This window comes from Nannobrachium achirus, assembly GCF_963921795.1.
Source record: "Nannobrachium achirus genome assembly, chromosome: 13".
Taxonomy (NCBI): domain Eukaryota; kingdom Metazoa; phylum Chordata; class Actinopteri; order Myctophiformes; family Myctophidae; genus Nannobrachium; species Nannobrachium achirus.
This window is the reverse complement of record NC_137833.1, coordinates 18732566-18752919: the sequence shown is the minus strand read 5'-3', so window position 1 is coordinate 18752919 and position 20354 is coordinate 18732566. Positions and strand designations below refer to the sequence as shown.

General features: G+C 40.7%; 1 protein-coding gene across 4 annotated transcripts in view; it reads left to right on the top strand.

The window, feature by feature from the left end:
• Nucleotides 1-13879, top strand: part of cpeb3 (cytoplasmic polyadenylation element binding protein 3) — a 49347-nt gene extending 35468 nt beyond the window's left edge. For all 4 annotated transcript variants that reach the window (XM_080740543.1, XM_080740542.1, XM_080740541.1 and 1 more), the window contains 4 exons: nt 3888-4006; nt 4587-4701; nt 5458-5639; nt 9373-13879. In XM_080740543.1, coding sequence (XP_080596669.1) covers nt 3888-4006; nt 4587-4701; nt 5458-5639; nt 9373-9600 — 644 coding nt within the window. In that variant the 3' untranslated portion in view covers nt 9601-13879. The remainder of the gene's footprint in view (nt 1-3887; nt 4007-4586; nt 4702-5457; nt 5640-9372) is intronic.
• Nucleotides 13880-20354: the final 6475 nt, after the last annotated feature.

Here is a 20354-nt window from a genome sequence, read left to right as displayed (position 1 = left end):
TTTTTTTTGGTGACTGCAATTCTTACAGACGTAGGGGGACGTTAACTTCTCCCCAATGACAAACCGTCTTTTCATGTAATCTAGTAACCAGAGGGAGATGGGGGGGGGGGGGGGGGGGGGGGGCTATAGCGTAACATAGCGAGGCATATCGATCAGTATAATGAGGATGTACACCAGCCCCATTTCCTGAGGCAGGTTTGTGAAAGAGTTGGCTCTGTGTTAGCCAATAGCAGAAGGGCTGAAGTTATTTGGTCATTTAAAGTGGTTCTTTGAAATTAGTTCTGCCTTCTGGGCTGAAATTATTGTGTTATACTGTGAAACAATTACATAGGAGTATCCAGAAAATAAATACCTGTACATAATTTAGAAAAATAATTTCCAAATTATGTTTGGTCCCCTCTGAGCCTTTTTTTGCCATCTTATGTTCCAACCCAACAGTTGAGAGGTTTCATGAGGCAGCTGGGTGGTGGCGGCCTGTAATCTTTAAAGTGTGGTAATGTGGTCTACTTGGTAAGTGTTTCATTAACACTCACCGTGTCTGGTGAGTTTGTTGTTTTTTGTGGTGGTGGTGAAGATGTGTTGAATTCCAAACATGTCTCTCATTATCTTATCCTCATGTTATCTTTTCCTGTCAGGGCCTCATTTTATAAGGTTTTGTGCTATCTCTTTGTATTGTGTAGTGAAATATACATTTCTGGGCAACATTATATTGAAACATGATAATCACATCGATCCCCGGAGGGTAATTCAGGTGCCCTAGCAGCAACAGTACTGATAATTAAACATAGGAGAGGTACATGTCTGTTCATACCAAGCACTATAATTTTAACTACAGTATATAGTTTTAACCATTGTTCCAACTCTAGTGGATGGCAGGGTCCACACCACAACTATAACGAAGAAGATGTTGAACGATATAATAACTGTCGTGACTGGAGTGTACAGCCCTTAATAGTCAAGAACCAGATAAGAATAAAAATGTTAGATGTGGTTGAACTTGTAGAATCAAAATTCATACATTATTCTTTTAAAAGAGAGAGAAAACAACTTCTTTCATTGTAATCATATCATACCTTTTTGTAAGCCGCTCTACTCAAAGTCTTATGTAATGTAACAGGTGCACACTCCAAAACATGCAGATAAAAACAGTCACCACTCACAACCCTACATATTTAGGTTAAGTAGGTTAAATAAACTCTCTAGACATTACTGTGTATCATGTTTCACGTTCACGTCAACATTAATGGTGTCTCTTTTTTCTTGTGTGTTTCAAATGCGTAATCTCGAGTTCGGATTAAAACTTTCCATCAGCAATTGACCTTTGATAGAAGCCTACTTACATGAAGAAGCAGATCATTGTTGTTGGGGGGAAATCTTGTATGTCTAAAACCTTCCCTTTTTTGTTAGTTAAAAAATAGTGAAAATAGCCGAACTACAGTACAAGCACACAACGCCTCGCACCACGAGGTGTTGTTTGCTTGTAGATCTGCTATTTGCACTCGTTTTTTTGCAATGGTTTGCTTTACGAAAAAACACACCAATTGAAAGATTGGAGATACAAGTTCTATGCCCGACAGTGACGAGATGCTGGAGTGTTATGGTATGGGTGTAGAAGCATCCTGCAGTAGCTCTAGAGGCCTCTCACATCGCTGTGTCATGTGACACATAACACGCAGAGAGGCACACAAACACAAGTTTGTATTACTATACTTGTGACATTTTAGGATAGCAATTTTGTAAATGCCATTTTTGACCCAGAACCTAAGGTGAAGAGCAACCACAAATAGCCAAACTGCAAGCTCACTGTAACACGTTGACTCCAGCACACAACTACGTATAACTCAGCCATACAGTAACTCCAACGTCAACCTCTAGTCTAAACCTGACCTCTGAATGCCTAATCCTTTTCTAAACCCAACCTGAATCTTCTACCAAGTGTAAGCTTTAAAAATTCTAACTCTAAAACTCTTTTAACCATGAAAGACCCATTTCTCTTGTGAGGACCAGGAACCTTGTCCTCACAATGTCTTATTTCTCAAATTCTACTACTTACACAAATATAGTAAAACAAGCATATACGCACGCACGCACGCGCACACACACACACACACACACACACACACACACACACACACACACACACACACACACACACACACACACACACACACAGAATCTGCTTCATGCATGCTTGGACACCTGCTTTTTCATTTCCCTTTGATGCTCTATCTTTTTTCCTTCTCTGTCCTGCTTTCATTTTTGACCAATGCTTCAAGCCTCCTCGACTCTTCTCCCTACTGGCTCCCAAGCTGTTGAATGACCCCCGCCCCCCTGTCAAGACTGCAGAGTGCACTCACTCCCATTTTTTGCTGCAGTCTTAAAACTCACCTCTTCAGACTCGTCCTCACGACACCCCTTTCTTGTACTTTTATCACTCCCTGTTGCCTATTTTTGGCATATGCTAGCAGACCTATGTTGATTACTAGACATAATACGGTTTGCTTGTCCACAAATTATAGATATCATGTTGTTTAGGTGTAACCTAGTTAATGTAGCTCCTAGTTGATTTATTGGCATTCTGACCATTAAACTAAAAATTGTTTACTCTGATCTTGAACTTTGTAAGTTGCTCTGAGTGTGTCTGCTAAATGCTTGAATTGTAAATTGTCTGGACAGATTCATAGTTCATACTCAGACACATCCACATACCACAGTTGGCTGGGTCTGCCGAGTCAGGCTTTTCCCCTTGTCTTTAGTAGTTCTACTCCAGAATGCTGGGAGAGCAACAAGACGGTTGCACATTCCTCTTTGGCATTTTCACTTTGTTGCATGTGTGTATGTGAGTGAGTGAGTAAGTATGCACTTGACAGAGAGTAGAGGGATTCTAAAATCTTGCGGGAAGCTTTGAACGACCTGAGCAAAAGTTGGACAGACAGGCAAGTTTTTCCAAGTGTGCGATGGTGAATTGAGAGGCGCACATGTGCACGCATGTATGCATTCCACAGCTCATATTCCTTTAGCACTCGTGAGCCCACAAGCTGTTGCCAGAGTTCTGCTAGCCTCATCAGTCATCACAGCAATATGAAGAATTGACCGTCTCTTCAGATGTGTGTGCACAGTGATATGATATAGCATTTTTGGCTATATGGGTCTGTTGCCCTGCAACTGCAACTGTGAAAATCATTATTTTCATTCTCTCTGGTCTTGTTTCATGCATCAATTCTCCAAGTTTGACTGGTTGGCTCATTTGGGCCAGCCAAATGTATCACTTCCTTATTGTTATCCAAAACCCCCTGTAGAGAAATGTGATGAATGCAGCCTTTCAAATTGGTTTTCATTTTTCAAAAATGAAAAATATTGAAGAGATCGCCACTGGGAACAGGTCTCTCTTTTTTGATGATAATGGTGCCCAGGGACTCTCCTATAATTCTCTCTCTCCCCTTCCCTGCTGGGGGGGGGGGGGGATTTACATTTTGCATGGTTCTTATTTTCTTTTTTTACGTTAGTCAGTTTGCTGTGTCAGCGCAGGCTGCAAGGTACTGGGTGTTCCATGTGTCACATGGAAGCTTGCGGGGCAAGTCGAGCAAGAAAAGGAATAAAGAAAAAGCAGCTTGTTCCCATGAGAAGACACACACATGCGCGTGCTGCGCACTCTCTTAATAATCTATGAATAATTTCCAGAAGGAAATAAATGCCAAACGGTGGGTCATAAGATTATGACTTCCATAGTATAGACATTGCATTTATTTCTGACTTCTTGTCTAGGGGACAGAAATAAAAGCATCGCGGTCCACAAGCGTGTGACTCTTACAGTCGTTACTATGAATATAATGATGTTGTTTTTCACCAAATGCTTTGTTTGCTCTCTCTGTCTCTGTGCGTGTCAGGCTATGCCTTCCTGCTGTTTCAAGAGGAAAGCTCAGTCCAGGCTCTGATCGACGCCTGCATTGAGGAGGACGGTAAACTCTACCTGTGTGTCTCCAGCCCCACCATCAAGGACAAACCTGTGAGTGGCAGATTTCTAGTCAAATGAAGTGAGGATTATGCTTTTTTTAAAGTATTTCCACATAAACTGACAGCTTTCCTTAGATACTTCTCGATGCAAATGGGGAACGCATGCCCCACCTGGTCAAGTACCTATTGTACCCGTTGTCTGAGACAACGGGTACAATAGGTATTGTACATAGGGTGTATGTATAGGTACAACGGGTACTGAGACAACTTGTCTCAGTACCCGTTGTACCCGTCTCTCTCTGTTCATGTTGTGCTGAATGTCAATCCTGACTCAGTGTCAAATACAACAAACTCAAAAGCTCAAATAATCTGTAGCTTTTATAACAATTTATTGGCTTTTTCTGCCTTTATTAATAGTACAGAGTATATAAACTGGAAATGGGGCGCGAGAGACAGGGAGTGACACGCAGCAAAGGTCGTCGGTATCGAACCACGCTGTCAGGCTGCAATGGAGCCTAGGTGCCCAGACCGCTAGGCCAGCGGTCCGGGACGCTTTTGTAACTTTTTGGCAATTTTTTATTGCACAGGATCTGGTTAACTGAGCAGTGTTTTTGGTCTCTTCTCCTCTTCAGGTCCAGATTCGCCCCTGGAACCTCAGTGACAGTGACTTTGTGATGGATGGATCACAGCCTCTGGACCCCCGCAAGACAATCTTTGTGGGCGGTGTACCACGGCCTCTGCGTGCAGGTAAGGGCACTGGTACCAGCAGATATTTTTTCTTTTTTTTACCACAACCCTCTATAAACGTAGTAAAACACACAGAGTTGCACTGTATTTAGTGCATTCTTTTTTTTTTTATCTACATAAAATGTCCTCGCTGAAAATCTACAAGCTAACTACACGTTGTGATATTTGTGGTTAACTGCTTCAACCCCGGCTCTAACATGGCTTCATAAGGTCGACTGTGTGTGGAAGGCCCCAAAGGCTGTAATGAAAGTTCTTCCTATGAGAATGTAATCCTTCCCTCCTGGGTTTCCAGGAAGTCGGCCAAAACCGGTGGTCATGTTAAAGTATTCATGGTATGGTAGATGGCTCAATCTTTCTGTTCTGGAGATAAACATCACTTGCTTGTCTGCAATGTGACTCCTGCTAATTATATCAGCATTTGGAGACGGCTGTTCTAATGAATAGTGCAGTGCTGCTGACTGATGGAGTCGTGTGATGCATAGTGCCATGCTGCCCCCCCCCCCACACACACACACACACACACACACATTTTTGGTGTGACCTGCAAAAACCCCAATTCAAACCTTTATATCCTCCACGTTTATACTACTAGAAGTTGGTGCCAATAAGCAAAACAAGAACAGGAGGTAGTGCGAGAGGATCACAAATCTCAAGAGTGTTGAGTGGTTTATATCTTGCAATAATGTATTTATTGCAAGATATAAACTGTTTACTGTTGCTCTACTTTCCCCTCATCCTTCCGTCTCGTCCCCCTAGTGGAGCTGGCTATGATAATGGACCGGCTGTACGGAGGCGTCTGCTACGCCGGAATCGACACTGACCCGGAGCTCAAGTACCCGAAGGGGGCGGGCCGCGTGGCCTTCTCCAATCAGCAGAGCTACATCGCCGCCATCAGCGCCCGATTCGTTCAGCTGCAGCACAACGACATTGACAAGAGGGTGAGCGAGTTCATGCGCTTTCCTTAGCGGCATCCCGCCCTCCGGGGAATCACTTAAGGGAGAGGGAGGGTTTGGCATTGGGGGGATGGGAGGGTTCCTAAAAACGGCGAAACAACGTCTCGACTCAAGGTTGAGGTTTTCCCAGTCATTCCTACAGCATGCTGTAGAGTAGACCGAAGCTCTCACTTGAGCCTCCTCCCGCGTGTATCAGAGCTTTCATTACAGCTCAGCTTCCAGCCTGCTTACTGGGCTCAGCCCACAATAACGGTAGGCCAAGTCTGGTTGTGTGTATAATCACCATGGGCTTTTTGGGCTGCTGGAGTCCCGACAGATGTTTCAAGTTGCAGACACACAGGGCTGGTTTAATTATAGTAGTTCCCTATATACATGTATATTCACTTGGGCTGTGCTAGCTTGCCTGGGCCTGACGGCCAGTGGAAGTGAGGCGAATTGTGACCAAGCGAGACTGGTTGTCAGCCAGCAGGCCTATAGTGTCTGCAGGCAGGGGCGGGCTGCCTGCCTCCCCCACACCTCCATGCTCCCATCGCCAACTTCCTCTGGGCTGTCACCATCTATCCTCAGTGGCTGCTTATGGTTTATTTTGACTGCACTGACTAATCAAACTATTTATATCATGCAGTAAAGGAAGTGCCTTACAGAGCAACAAAGTGGGATGTCCACCATTTAGTCTGGAAAAGTAACACCTAGTCCTAAAAAGAATCACATCCAGTGTGTGTGAAGTGAGCGGTGCTATTTATGAGTTAATGTCATTAAGCGTCCAGTGAAGCTTGGCTAATGTGGGATGGGGCGGGACATGAATACATAAAGACGCGGGACATAAGTACACAGAGACAAGGAGGATATAAAGGTACACACAGACAAAGCCAGATGTAGGAGCAGTTAGCACCGCTGTCGGTTCATTAACAATAATACTTTACACCGATTGGATTTGATGTGTCTGCTACAGTATGTGTCTTGCATATCCCTTTAGCACCCATCACGAGTGAGACAGATAAAGGTGGAGTGAATCAAATCTAAACAGCTGTTTGGTGGGGCTCCATTTTGACACAAATTATCACACTGTACTTTGCTGTGTAAAAATCACCACTTATGCTTCCAATGTCCTCGCTTAACACATTCAACAGTTCAAGATCATTCTATTTATTAACTCTCAATTGTTCTTAACTCATATGCTGCCATTTAACAATACCTTCGTACTCTTTAACTGCCATTCGTCTCCATAGACTTCCATGTAATTCATAGTGCACGGATCATGCACACCCATGCCTAGATAATGCACCACGTGTGTCCACATTGCTCACAGCTTTCAAACAAAAAAATCCGAATGGAAATCCGTTCAGGCATTCATGAGATAGCAGCCATTATGTTTTACACTGTTGTGAGCTTGGAGGTCTGCTACCTGAGTTGTATGGGGGTTGTATGGGGGTTAAACAAGCAATTTCGCGATCGCTATCATGCCTACTAACGTTTTTGGGGTCCAAAAAAAAAAAAAAAAAAAAAAAACATTTTTTTTTTTTTATTTTTTTTTTTTACGGGATTCACGGGCGTGGCAGGGTGGTACAACGGGATTTTTAAGGGATTCACGTTTTTGGCAGTTAATGAGTTAATGATAGGACTCTCTCAATTACTGGCTGGCCTCATTAAATTCATTTGATAACGGCATTTAATAGCCTGGCTTTCATTCCTCTCTGACTGTGTCTCTAAGTGTGTATTATGCCAGTGGTTTTCAAAGTGGAGTCTGGGGACCCCCCGGGGTCCTTGAGAATGTTCCAGGAGGAACCCTATCTTATAGCTCAGCTTTAAGAAAAATTACAATGTACTGTACAAACTTTTTAATATATTTTCTTCAGAATAAAGTTTTTATTTTGGTTCTGTTTAGTAAAGCGTCTTTGATTACTCAGAAAAGCGCTGCTCAATCAGAAAATAAATTAAAATTAGCAACACAAATCGTCTGTCATGGGCATCCATGGCACTAAATCTTTTAAAAATGTGGATCCTCCTGGGTGACTGCTAGTAGAGCAGTCCAGGCACCTAGGCAGCTAATGCCTGACAGCGTGTCGCGGGTTCGACTCCCGATCCCCATCTCTCTCTCCCCATTTCCCGTCAGACTACTGTTCACTAGGGCATTCACGAATAGTGATTTTTAGTATTCGAATTATTCGACCTCAAAGTATTTGAATAGTCGAATATTCGACAGGACTGGCCAAACTGTCAAATATTAAGTAAGCAAGTGGCAAACATTGTGAAAATAGCTGATCTACATGCTCACAACGCCTCGCGCTGCAAGGCGTAGATCTGCTATTTTCACAAAATGTATCTGCGGAACCGAGTCACATTAAATGTAATACCTACAATTCCAAGTGCTTGTCAGGATGGGGGTCCCCAGCTCAAATATTTTTATTTTGGGGGTCACAGCCTAATTTTTCTTTTTTTCTTTTTTTTTAAGAGAAAACAATAACAATTTAAATAAGCGAATATTCGACTTCGGTGAACAACGTCGAATAGTGACTTTGATATTCGAATATTTGGTGAATGCCCTACTGTTCGCTATCAATAAAAGTAATATGTGGATCCGCGATAAAATTGGGGGGATCTGTGACATGAAAATGTTTGAGAACCACTGTTAACACGATAGTTGTTGTAGAATTGAGCTGAGGACAATGTTCAATGTGAAATAATGTAAACGCTGCTGCAGTGAGGTAAGCATGAATCACTCCTACTCAAACACAGAGGCTTCTCCATTCTCCATGGCAACGCAACTCTTGTTTCTGCTCTGCTATAGCCTCTTTCAGTACCATTCAGAAGCAGTTTCTTCTTTTTTGTTATTTGTGGATTATGGTGATGTCATTTTTCTTTTAGAAATGCTGCCCCATCCACTCTTTTACCCCTAGACACAATTTATCACTGAGCACTTAACATTAATTACTGGTGAAAATAAAGGACACTTGTCATTGTGTCCTCTGACAAAGTAGGTTGGTATTCCCTCTCAGAGAGGAGAGATGGTACTGGCATCAGATTATTTTTAAGGCCATTGATGGGAAATTGCCACCATATGTTACTGCTGTTATATTGGAACTACAGCTGTGATAAGACACCCACACCCACTGAAACAACTGGCTCCACATGTTAAGTCTGAACTGGGATCTGCCTTCTATTTTGATATGCCAGTTCCATGAAATAACCTAGTATTAATGCAAAAAAGAAAAATGCCCTTGGACAATTTAATGACCTGTAAATGACCTGTTCTGTGTTTTATATCTGTATCGGACTTAATTGTTGATTAAGAGTGTGTGTGTGTGTGTGTGTGTGTGTGTGTGTGTGTGTGTGTGTGTGTGTGTGTGTGTGTGTGTGTGTGTGTGTGTGTGTGTGTGTGTGTGTGTGTGTGTGTGTGTGTGTGTGTGTGTGTGTGTGTGTGTTGCAAATGAGGGCAAACCTTAATGCTCTTTTCGAGAATTAATAAAGGTTTCAATCAATCAATTCACAGTTGGACAAGAATATAAAAGCTGCGTTCTAGAATACATTTGCAGGGATATCCTGTGATTGCTTTTTTCTTTTTTTTTTCTTCTTTTTTTTGTCAAATTGGAGCGAGATTGCATTCCATAGTGGAGTTAATGCCGCAAAGAGGGCATTGGGACAAAGAAACAAATAAGGTGCCCATGTGTAACACATCTAATCCAGGACGTGTCTTCCGCTCTTTGGTTTCTGTCCTCAGGTGGAGGTGAAACCGTACGTCCTGGACGACCAGATGTGCGATGAGTGCCAGGGTGCCCGTTGCGGGGGGAAGTTTGCACCCTTCTTCTGTGCCAACGTCACCTGCCTGCAGTACTACTGCGAGTACTGCTGGGCCAGCATCCACTCCCGGGCCGGCCGGGAGTTCCACAAGCCACTGGTGAAGGAGGGGGGCGACCGTCCTCGACATGTGTCCTTCCGCTGGAGCTGAGAGGGGCCGGGCGTCAGCCCTGTCCTGGAGGACCCGCCCGCATCCGGCCCCCACAATCCCAACACCCCAGGACAGTGCTGCACCCCCACCCCCACCCCCACATACTCCACCCTGCTCCTCCATTACCACCTTGTGAAACAGCAAAAAGGATGACATCCAATACATGGGACTTTCTTTACTCGAACGACACGGCGCTGAACTCATTGTACAGTGTTCCCCCCCTCTCTGAAAATACACAGAGGGGGGGGAAATTTAAGTGAATTGCGAAAGTCTATCAGCTTAGAATTTGCACTTTGGCACAAAATCTCACTAAACGCACACAGGATGGTATGTATATGTTTAACACCTGGTTATGTACCGCTCCCCGTTCTGTTGCTCTGGTGGCTCACTACGTCCTGTTGGACCCCACCTTGATGAGACAGAGTTGGGACCGTACCCATATTTAAAAAGATATATATATCGATTTTTGTTTTTTTATCTATGTCTATAAATAGATAATTTAAATTTTTGTCTAAAAGGAGCATGCACTTATTTTCAAAAAAAGAAAAGAAAAAAATTGTAGGTCTATTGCCCCTAGTAAAAAATTATTACCAAAGGCAAATGAAAATTAACGCATTCAGAAAAGTTAAATAGATGGCATAAGATGTAGCAAGATCTAACAACTATCCAGTAGTGTGGGCCAGTAACGCCCAGAGTAAAAATAACACGGCTATACTCCCTCTCAATTTTGACTCTGAAGATATTAATACCTCATAAGCGCAATCAGATTATTTTGCTTTTGATTTGTAGGGCTTTATGTTTTATAATAACATTATTTTTTAGTGTTATGTCAATGTAATGCTGCAATAGCTTTGCTGCTAAATTCATGGTATGAACAGATACCATAAGTACTTTATTCAGGCTAGGGTGTAAAAAAACAAACGCACACACACATACACACACACACACACACACAACAATGAAACTAGAGAAGCACCCAGTGTTTAGGATGACGAGCTATCATAGGGGGAGGGGGCACCCCTAATAATGATGGCTATCATGGAGGAGGGTGGGAGTGGGCTGGGTCGCCCCTAACTGCATGTTTATTTCAATCAGGTTGCTGCATGCAATAGAATTCTTTCAGTATCATGTCTACTATTCAATTCTGCCCATGTTTGCACAACACTCTATAGATGTACGTACAAATTAGCACGGAAACTGGACAGAAATAGGAAAAGACTGGGTCAAAAAATAAGTTGCAGCAGCTGGACCCACTGGTACCACTGGGTGCCAGAGCAGATCGTTTCTGTTTAAGAAGATAGTTTCTGCATAAGAAAAAAAATATTTAAAAAGATGGTCAACACATCCTGAAGATTGGGGGAAGAAAAAAAACGTAATAATCATAAATCCAATTAAATGTAGGATTTACCATTTAAAACTGTCTATGATAGGTGAAGTACGTTTTTGCAGTGATTGTTGATATAATTGTGCAATTTTTTTATACCGTACGTAGTTAGGTCTGAGTATGCCTAGAACTGTGATTCGCTTTAACTGTCGTTGATGTCCGACATAGAAGTCCTGTGAAACTTCATAACTAGTGTATGCACACGTATATATGTTCTCTTGTACACACACTTGCACCAGTAAAAACATAGCCTCTTACACACATACATTGCACCAGTAAAAACATAGCCTCTTACACACATACATTACACAGATAGTGTAGGTTTCGCACACACACACACACACACACACACACACACACACACACACACACACACACACACACGCGCACACACAAACAGGCCTACATGCACAAAGTCTGATCCAACACATATATAAGACAGAATAATGTGAGCTTAATTAAGAAATAACCACAGTTCACAAAACGCAAGTTCATGTCCCCCAAAATAACCAAAGAGCTCACGTATTCAACTTAAGCAAACCACCCACACACACACACAGCTACCCACAGAAGAGACTGCGCTAATAATTAAGCCTCACACGAGGGGCTAAAGGTGCAAGGTAGATACTTTTTGTGGAGTAAGTTTGATAAAGAAAGAAGGCAGTGACGAGATGGAAAACCAGAACATTGAAGCTACTGGAGACTTGAGGTTGACAAACTGAGCTCCTTCTTAGCCTGCACACATTGTCACTACATGGCTAGGAGGCTGGAATAACATTGCCAGAACATGACGTGCTAGCTGGGTTACCATATTTATCCAGATTCTTTTTATTTTTTTTCCTGCAAAGCTTGAAGTAGATTATTGACCTGCTAAAATGGTGGACATATTTTTTTATCAAAAAGCTATGGTATATAGGGTGCAGTTCAATGGACTGGGGGAGGGTTGGGCTATGCGGGTGGGATGGGGAGGCATTTGGTAGTTAGGAATGCAATACCTAGAAACTTAAGTATTGGCTGCTGAAGTTGGGGTGGCTTGGGATTGATCAGTGGAACTGGGGGAAGGGTGGGGGGCTAAGTTACACTGGTTTTAACAGTTTTATGGACAATCCGACTGGATCTTACATCATTGCAAGTTTGTGTGTCGTTTTCCCCCCTTTGTCTGTGAGCTGTGATTGTCCCGTGATGGCACCCCCCGCAGTCCCTCTATCGTTTTAGTCGCAAACTGTTTGCTTTAGGATAGACGTTTTGTTTGTTTCTTGTGAAAGATAACTAATTGAAACTAAGCAGAAGATACTTTTTTACTAAGAGAAAAAAAAGAGGCTAACCATGAGTAATAATGAGTAACCCCATGACAGTGAATTCTGGGTGTTTTTGTGACATTTCTTTCCCCACCCAGATGGGTTTTCTATGTTTGTTTCTTCTTTATGATAGACATTTGTTATGCACTACTCTTTGTATCTGAACAGTTTTCGACAGTCAGCAATTCTTTTTGTTATTAAGAAAAGAAAAACGAAAAAGCGTGCTTTCTGACTGATATGATCTTTTGCAATACCTCAATTTTGAAATATATTAGGAGAGAAATTGATATTTTCTAAGTACGTTTATTCAGATGAAAAAATATATATATTAATTTAATTATTCGAGAGAAATGATTTAACAGATGGTTGATTTTTATTTTTTATCATGCTTATTTTGCTTTTATTTTAAAATTTATTTTTGGAAAAAAGAACAACTGAAGGAGCTAGAGCTTTATAACTTTAATATAATGATGTAGTTAGCAAAAGTACAGTCTACTTTATTACAGAGAAGGTTAGAGTGATCGTCCAACCAGTTGAAATACCGTGAAGGCACGGCATCACCAAAACCACCAAATAAAGCACGATTCATACTTCATCACACAACTGTCACCCATCAAAAATGGCTGACCTACAAGCTCGCAAGGTGCCGCGGATGCGACTCGTGAGCTGCTAGAGCTGCTATTTTAGGTGTGCAACACCATGGTGCGAAGCATGAATTGGCATAAGCGGTAGTGATCTGAAAAAACAATATCATCCGTGTTCTCCAAAAGAGATCTTTAGAAATATCAGGTGCTTAGAAAGAAAACTGAAGATACTTCCCTCGTTTTTTGTATATTTATAATCAATCATTTACTATGCTGACCAGAATTGTGAAAGAGATCTTCTGTTCATTATTTTTTTAAGAGAACTTTTTTATGTTTCCTAAAAGTATGTGTGCTCCTTTTGTTTTGTAAAAGCAACATACCCTGATTTGTTAGCCTGACACCGTTGGAGGAGGAAAAGAAAAAAAAAATAGAGACTTATGAGAGTCAGTGAACTGTTGGAGGTAGAGGGAAAAGAATGTTATTTTTAAACACAAAAATACACAAGTGTTTCACCTGTAACTTGATCAAAAGCCCCTAAAGGTGCATCAATTAAATGGTGGCCTTCTCTTCACGCAAGACTTGAATTAGTCCCATTTTTTAAGGCTAAGAACCTTGATTCTTTGTTGTAATGTGCAATACTGTTTGTACTGTTTGTAAAAAAGAAGAAAACAAGAAAAAGAGGCATAAATCTTTATTGCAGAATTATTTTCATTGCAAGCATTGTGATTCACTAAAATCATTTTCTACTGTGTATTTACCTACTCTACCTGCTAGTACCTTCCAGTAGTAATGTAGCCTTTGTACTGAGAAATTTTCATTATTTTTAGAAGGTTTTGCTAAAAAATAAAATAATTTAAACATATTTACATATTTTCATTTTTATTTCGTATTTTCTTTACAGACTTATTTCTCAACCATTAATAGTTATTTCTGGGGGAGACTTTCATATCTGGTCAATGTCATTAATATTATTTTGTATTTTTACTTGGAATAAATTAATTTTATTATGCTAATTCTTTAAAAAGTTTATTTTTTCGTTTGTTCACCTTGTTTAATTTTTTGAAGCTGAAAAGAAAAACCTTTGTAATATTGTTACTAAAGTGTCTAGATTCTTGAAACGCTAAGCTTTATGTGTTAATTCGCTGAAGTTGCTGACATTAGTGTGAAAATGATAGACAAAAAAATCTACACACAACACAATGGCGGTTCGCCATTGTTGAGTGATTGGCAATGTAAACAAATGAATGGGCAATACAATAAAATGGCAGAATGGAGCATATATGCAGTATGTTGTGATATAATTGTGGAAGCTGAACATTACATTTTACATTGCTTCTGCTACTACAAATGTGAATTCTATTACCACAAATGCCACAATAAATCATCCCCATTTTGTGCAGTAGATAACAATTAGGAACTTAACAATGTGGCCAAGAGATATGTTGCAACTTCCTTAGATGTGAGATATTAAAAAGCAACTTCTGAATAAGAGTCCTCAACCATTAACGTCTCAAATCACTCAAATCAAGTCTGTTTGCTTCCTGCAGTTATAACATAGGGACCATGTGCACCAGTGTGTGATTGTATTCAAGTATGAATTTAAGTGTTACAATGCACTGTATAGCTGAATCTAAAAGGGGATGACATGTTTGACGTGACTGGTCTTGATTGCCCAGAAGTAGGTACTGGTCTAAACGTGTTCACATTTCTCTGCATTTCTCGTTTCCCAAATGTCCAATTTGCTCACTTACTTTTCTGTACTCCCCCACCCCCACCCAATTATTCCTTGTTTAGTTTTTTGCCCTTATGGAGTTAACCCCGTCCCCTAGCCCTCACTCAAACTATAGCTCCATAGTGAATCATCAGTTCCTCTACAGTGGCTCATCTAACGGTCACCAACAGAACATCGTTTTTCAATCACTTTATACGCAGTTGATGCTAAAATAATATCAAACCTGATTTAAACTAGCCCAAGACTTTTCTCTTTCCTGTGTCAGTATTATGCTGTACAGCACACCACAAAGTATTTATTTACTAGATTCTTGTATTTTATAAATAAATAAAAAGAATCTTGTACATAACTGTCGCAATAGAAACTATGAAAGGGCAATTTTAGTCTGGTTGTAGAAAAAATAGGCGAAGATGATTTGGGTGATAACAGCCATTCCACTCTATCATATATCATATAGATATACCTATGTAATGTCATGTAACTCTAGAATTGGATAGTATACTGTACATTAACTACTGCTTCATGGAGGTTCTTTGGGTAGGTAAACACTGTAGGTCTTGTCATCTCGTTGTGATCTCAAAATAGGTGAACAAAAAAAAAGATTGACAATGTGCTTGATATTTTGTTTTTCCACAGACAACTCACTACTTTTGAAATGTACTTTTTTAATAAGGCATCTGTGCTTTTGTTTAATTTATTTTTTTAGGTTTTTATTCCTGACTTGAATAATGGTTCTATCTTGATGAGGCTTTTGAGATTGTTGACTTGGACCTATGCTTGTCTGAACTTTTGCAGTATAACTGTGATTTGAAAACATGGGAGCTCAAACGCTGCTAATGCTTACTACTGCTTCAAAGTTTGTAGATCCCACTTTACTTTCCCCTCCCCTTTTCTGTACTAATAAGCTCAATCTTAATTAAACGTAGTTGTATGACGCTGTGAAACCTTGTGGTGTTTTGCATGGCCTCTTCCATCTTTCTATCAACCCTCTGCTCTCTGACCGCTGCCTACAGTGAGGTGCTTAGCAGATGCATGAGAAAGAAAAAAGCCTGTGACCGTTAAGACAGATTCTACCACTTTTTCGAGTCACGTGTTCAAATACTGGATTCTGATTGGCTAAATTCCGGAGGTTATGAGAGGACAACTGCCGCAAAGTTGTGTGCGGACTTGTCCGAGATCAATGCGCCTCAGTGTACATCCGGGGACTTCAGGAGGTAGTCGGAACACCTTTCCCCCAACCAACAAATGACGGTGGCAACGGTCCTATGTTTACTAACGTGCATGCTATAGTCGCCGATTTATTTGGATCCAATGCAATCCGCCAACTTTAAAGCCCCTTTTCTCTGAACCTATGCCTTTCTGGAAGCGAACAGCCTCTATTTACGGCCGGAACGGTACTTCTAACTGACGTTAGCTTAGCTGTAAGCTAGACGCATGGATTAGTATGGAGTTGGCGCCATCTGTTGGTGAGTAGAAGATGTTGTTTGTGGAACTATCTGCTGTCTCGCGGAAGTTTTATAGGCAATAATGATTGTAACTTAAGATCCTTGCAAGTTACAACTATGTGTTTTCTTTCATGTATACGGGAAAAAGTGGTAGAAAAGCTATTTACCACTCGGGGTCGGACATTATGCTCTCATAATGTCCTGAGTGAGGGTGTTATCGGACTCGGCTGCGCCTCGTCCGATAACACCCTCACTGCGGACATTATGAGAGCATAATGTCCTCTCACTCGGGGTAAATTGCTTACTTCTATCATATGACAGCACACCAAAATAGACCTAAAAGCTCACAGTGTGTCATGGGTGAAGCCCAATTTCCTGTGGCTGTGAGCCTGTAGGCAGGGCTGGATTATCCATTGGGCCGGTGGGGCCGTTGCCAGGGGCCCTTGGGGGAACTGGGCCGCGTGGTCATTGACAATTTACTATTAAATGTATACGTTAATTAAAAATCAAATGTGTGGGCCCCTCCTCTGTTGTCTACAGGTGCTTTCTTAGCCCACAGATGATCATCATGGCTTAAAATCCAAGCTGGGTAGTGCACGTTGGGAGGGAGGGGGGTTATGGTGGAGGGTGGCGGAGCCCTAAAAAATGATCGACCAGGGGCCCTTGCGGGGATTAATCCATCCCTGAGTGGTCTAATGATCTGACTTTCAGCAGAGAGGTTCCATATTCAAACCCCAGTCTACCTGTAGTTTGATGATGGAATACTTTAGAATGTTCTTTGTAAAGATATATATATGTAACTCAAAATTTCTTTGACGATGCACTGGGCACCCAGGGCATGTGTGTTCGGGTGGCCTAGTTGGAAGAGCTCTTGACTCATCAACAGAAGATAATGGGATCAAATCCCAACGCCTCTGAGCAATTGATGGCTCAATTTTTCTCTCCTTTAAATGTCCATTGTCATTGACAATGCATTGGGCGCTTAAAGTTAAATATTTAAAAAACTACACATTATTTCAAAGTAAAAATCTCAAGAATGCATGTCCACTGTAATGTGGATTTTTTTTAATTGTGAATCAAGTTGCTCGGTTAAAGTATGTAGGAACAGTGAGGTTAAAAGTTAAATATCTCCAAAACTACAAAACATTTCAGACTAAAACGTTCAAGCATGTGTGTCCACAGTTGGGTGAATTATAGAAAGTATGAATGGAGTTTCTAGGTGAACATGTTTTTTTGAGGCGCACAAATCTGCCATTGAGCCCCATGTTAATTTTCAGAATTTTGTAAAGACTATATCTCTAAAACCATGAAACATTGCAAATATTCATTTTCAGGCAAACATTTCCACAGTAAGCTGAACATGATAAAGTTTGAACGGTGTTTCTAGGTGTAAGTTTGTAGCTCTAGTAGACTGCCAAAGTTTGTACTTTTTTCCATTGACAATGCATTGGGCACTTAAAGTTAAATATTTCAAAAACTACAAATTATTTAAAAGTAAAAGTCTCAAGCATGCATGTCCACAGTAAGGTTCAATTTTAAAGTGTGATTTTACTTTGAAATGTTTTGTATAGTTTTCGAGATAATTAACCTTTAAAACACACATCTGATAACTTTGGCACCTCGTTGTTCCTTCATACTTTAACTTGGCGACTTGATTCAAAATTCAAAGATTCCACCTTACTGTGGACATATATTTTTACTTTGAAATAATTTGTAGTTTTTGAAATATTTAACTTTAAGTGCCCAATGCATTGTCAATGGAAAAAGTACAAACTTTGGCAGGCTACTAAAGCTACAAACTTACACCTATAAACACCGTTCAAACTTTATCATGTTCAGCTTACTGTGGAAATGTTTGCCTGAAAATGAATATTTGCAATGTTTCATGGTTTTAGAGATATAGTCTTTACAAAATTCGAAAAATTAACATGGGGCTCAATGGCAGATTTGTGCGCCTCAAAAAAACATGTTCACTTAGAAACTCCATTCATACTTTTGATAATTCACGTAACTGCCGACATTCATGCTTGAACGTTTTACTTTGAAATGTTTTGTAGTTTTGGAGATATTTAACTTTTAAAACTTGAATCTGAAAACTTTGGCACCTCGCTGTTCCTACATACTTTACCCGAGCAACTTGATTCGCAATTCAAAGATTCCACCTTACTGTGTACATGCATGCTTGAGATTATTACTTTGAAATAATTTATAGTTTTTTAAATAATTAACTTTAAGCGGCCAATGCATTGTCAATGACAATGGCCTTTTAAAGGAGAGAAAAATCAAGCCATCAGTATCAATTGCTCAGACTCAAAGGTGCTGATACTGGGATTTGATCCCATGACTTCTGGTGATGAGTCACAAGCTTTTCCAACAGAGCTACCATAACTCAGAATATTTGAGTGCCCAATGCATTCATAAAGACATTTTTTGTCACCCATGTGTTTGCATAGAAAATTCTAAAGTAGCGCATAATCTATCTATGGGAAGTCTGGGGGTTTGAACATGGCACCTCTGAGACAAAGAACATAATATGTTCTTTGTCTCAGAGGTGGTCTAATGATATTATCATTAGACCATGCACTATACCACCTCTCAGGCTCTCTTTACAGACGTCTCTTATTTAACATTTACTTTTTTTTCCAAGGCTAGAATAATAGAAATAGGAGGGGAAAGAAACACTTCAAAACACTAAGGGGCCTTTTCCACCGGCAAAGAACCGGTTCCGGTTCTTTCTCCCGCCTATGAGATGAACCAGAGGTGGTCAGAAGTGGCCCTGGGTTTCTGACAAGTAGTAAAGTGGTCTCAGGCTGGATTAACCATTGGGCCAGTGGGGCCCTTTTATGCCCATATATGGAGATCCCTGCTCTGTGTAGCTGACATCACATAATCCCTTTTATGCCCATATATGGAGATCCCTGCTCTGAGTATCTGACATCACCGTGATGTCACCTGTGATGTGAGTGATGTGTCAGGGGAACCACAGTGTCAGGCGTTATAGACAGAGATAAGGTCAAGCTGTGACCGTTCACATACCTATGGTCGCAATTACTGTACATTAGATTGTAATGTATGGGTTTATACTAGAAAGTTGATTAATTCTATCTTGCCATTTATATTACATATTGTGATGTTACTCCTGTCCGGACATTTATTGTCCAATCAGACAGGCCCATATTCCAGGGTATCCGGCCTTACAAGCCAGATAACAGTCAGTCAAAATGTTTTCAAAAAAGCAGGTTCTTTGGTGGCAAAAACCTCTCAGACTGAGAACAATAGTGTGTTGTCTATAGCAACCACACTAATAATTCTGCATGCAAGTTGGACCCTTGCTTATGGCAGACACTAATCCACTAACGCTTCATGCAGGAAATGTGACATAACATTATACAGACTAAATCTTTCATAAGAGCTGACCTACTATTACATTATGCCCTTGACAACTCATTCTGCTGTTCAGCGATGCATTGATGCAATGCATGCAGTGATGCCTGGCTGCGGGCCAGTCTGTTGCTCTTTTTCACCTTCTGAAACAATTTAATTCCTATACCAAAACCACAGAGTATACTGTACATTCCATCAAGATACTGCAATTTCTTATATATATAAAAACACTGGACGTGCAGAATTCCTTCATACACATTAAGTCAAATCAAAGACTTTCGATGCATCTGATAAATTCATAAAAAGTCTGTTTTCATTGCTTTCATCATGAGGATTAACAGATTCAATTACCTTCAGGACAATTCCTTAAATGTACGCAGTTGATACGTCTTTTGCATTTAGAGTAGTAGTACACAATGGAGTGATATTTGTATGTATTGAATGAGCCCAAGCAAGCGTCACAAGGTCAGCATCGTGACTGAATGTACGGCCACACCCTCTACTGGCACAACTAGTGACAATTTGGCTTTGCTCAAGAATGCAGGCAAATCTGACATAGTCAACCTATCTTCAATTCATTGGTTGCTGAGGTATCGACCCAATACACAGGCATGAGAAATGCTTGAGTCATACATGTTAAGCGCTCATACAATGGTGCTGCTTGGCCAAAAATAGGTCTGCAAGCTCACTATATGCGATGTGCTCTGAGCTTGTAGATAGGCTATTTTTAGGCAATGATACCGTGTGGTACAATGAAGTCTAAAACAGGCTTCAGTGTCTAGAGATTACTGCTTCATGATTTCCCCAAACAATACCATAAAATAAAAAATAAAAAACACCACCACATACTTCAAAGGTTTGTAGAATTTATTACAATTCCACCAGCTTAGACAAAAGCAGCAATTACAGAAATATATACAAGTCAGA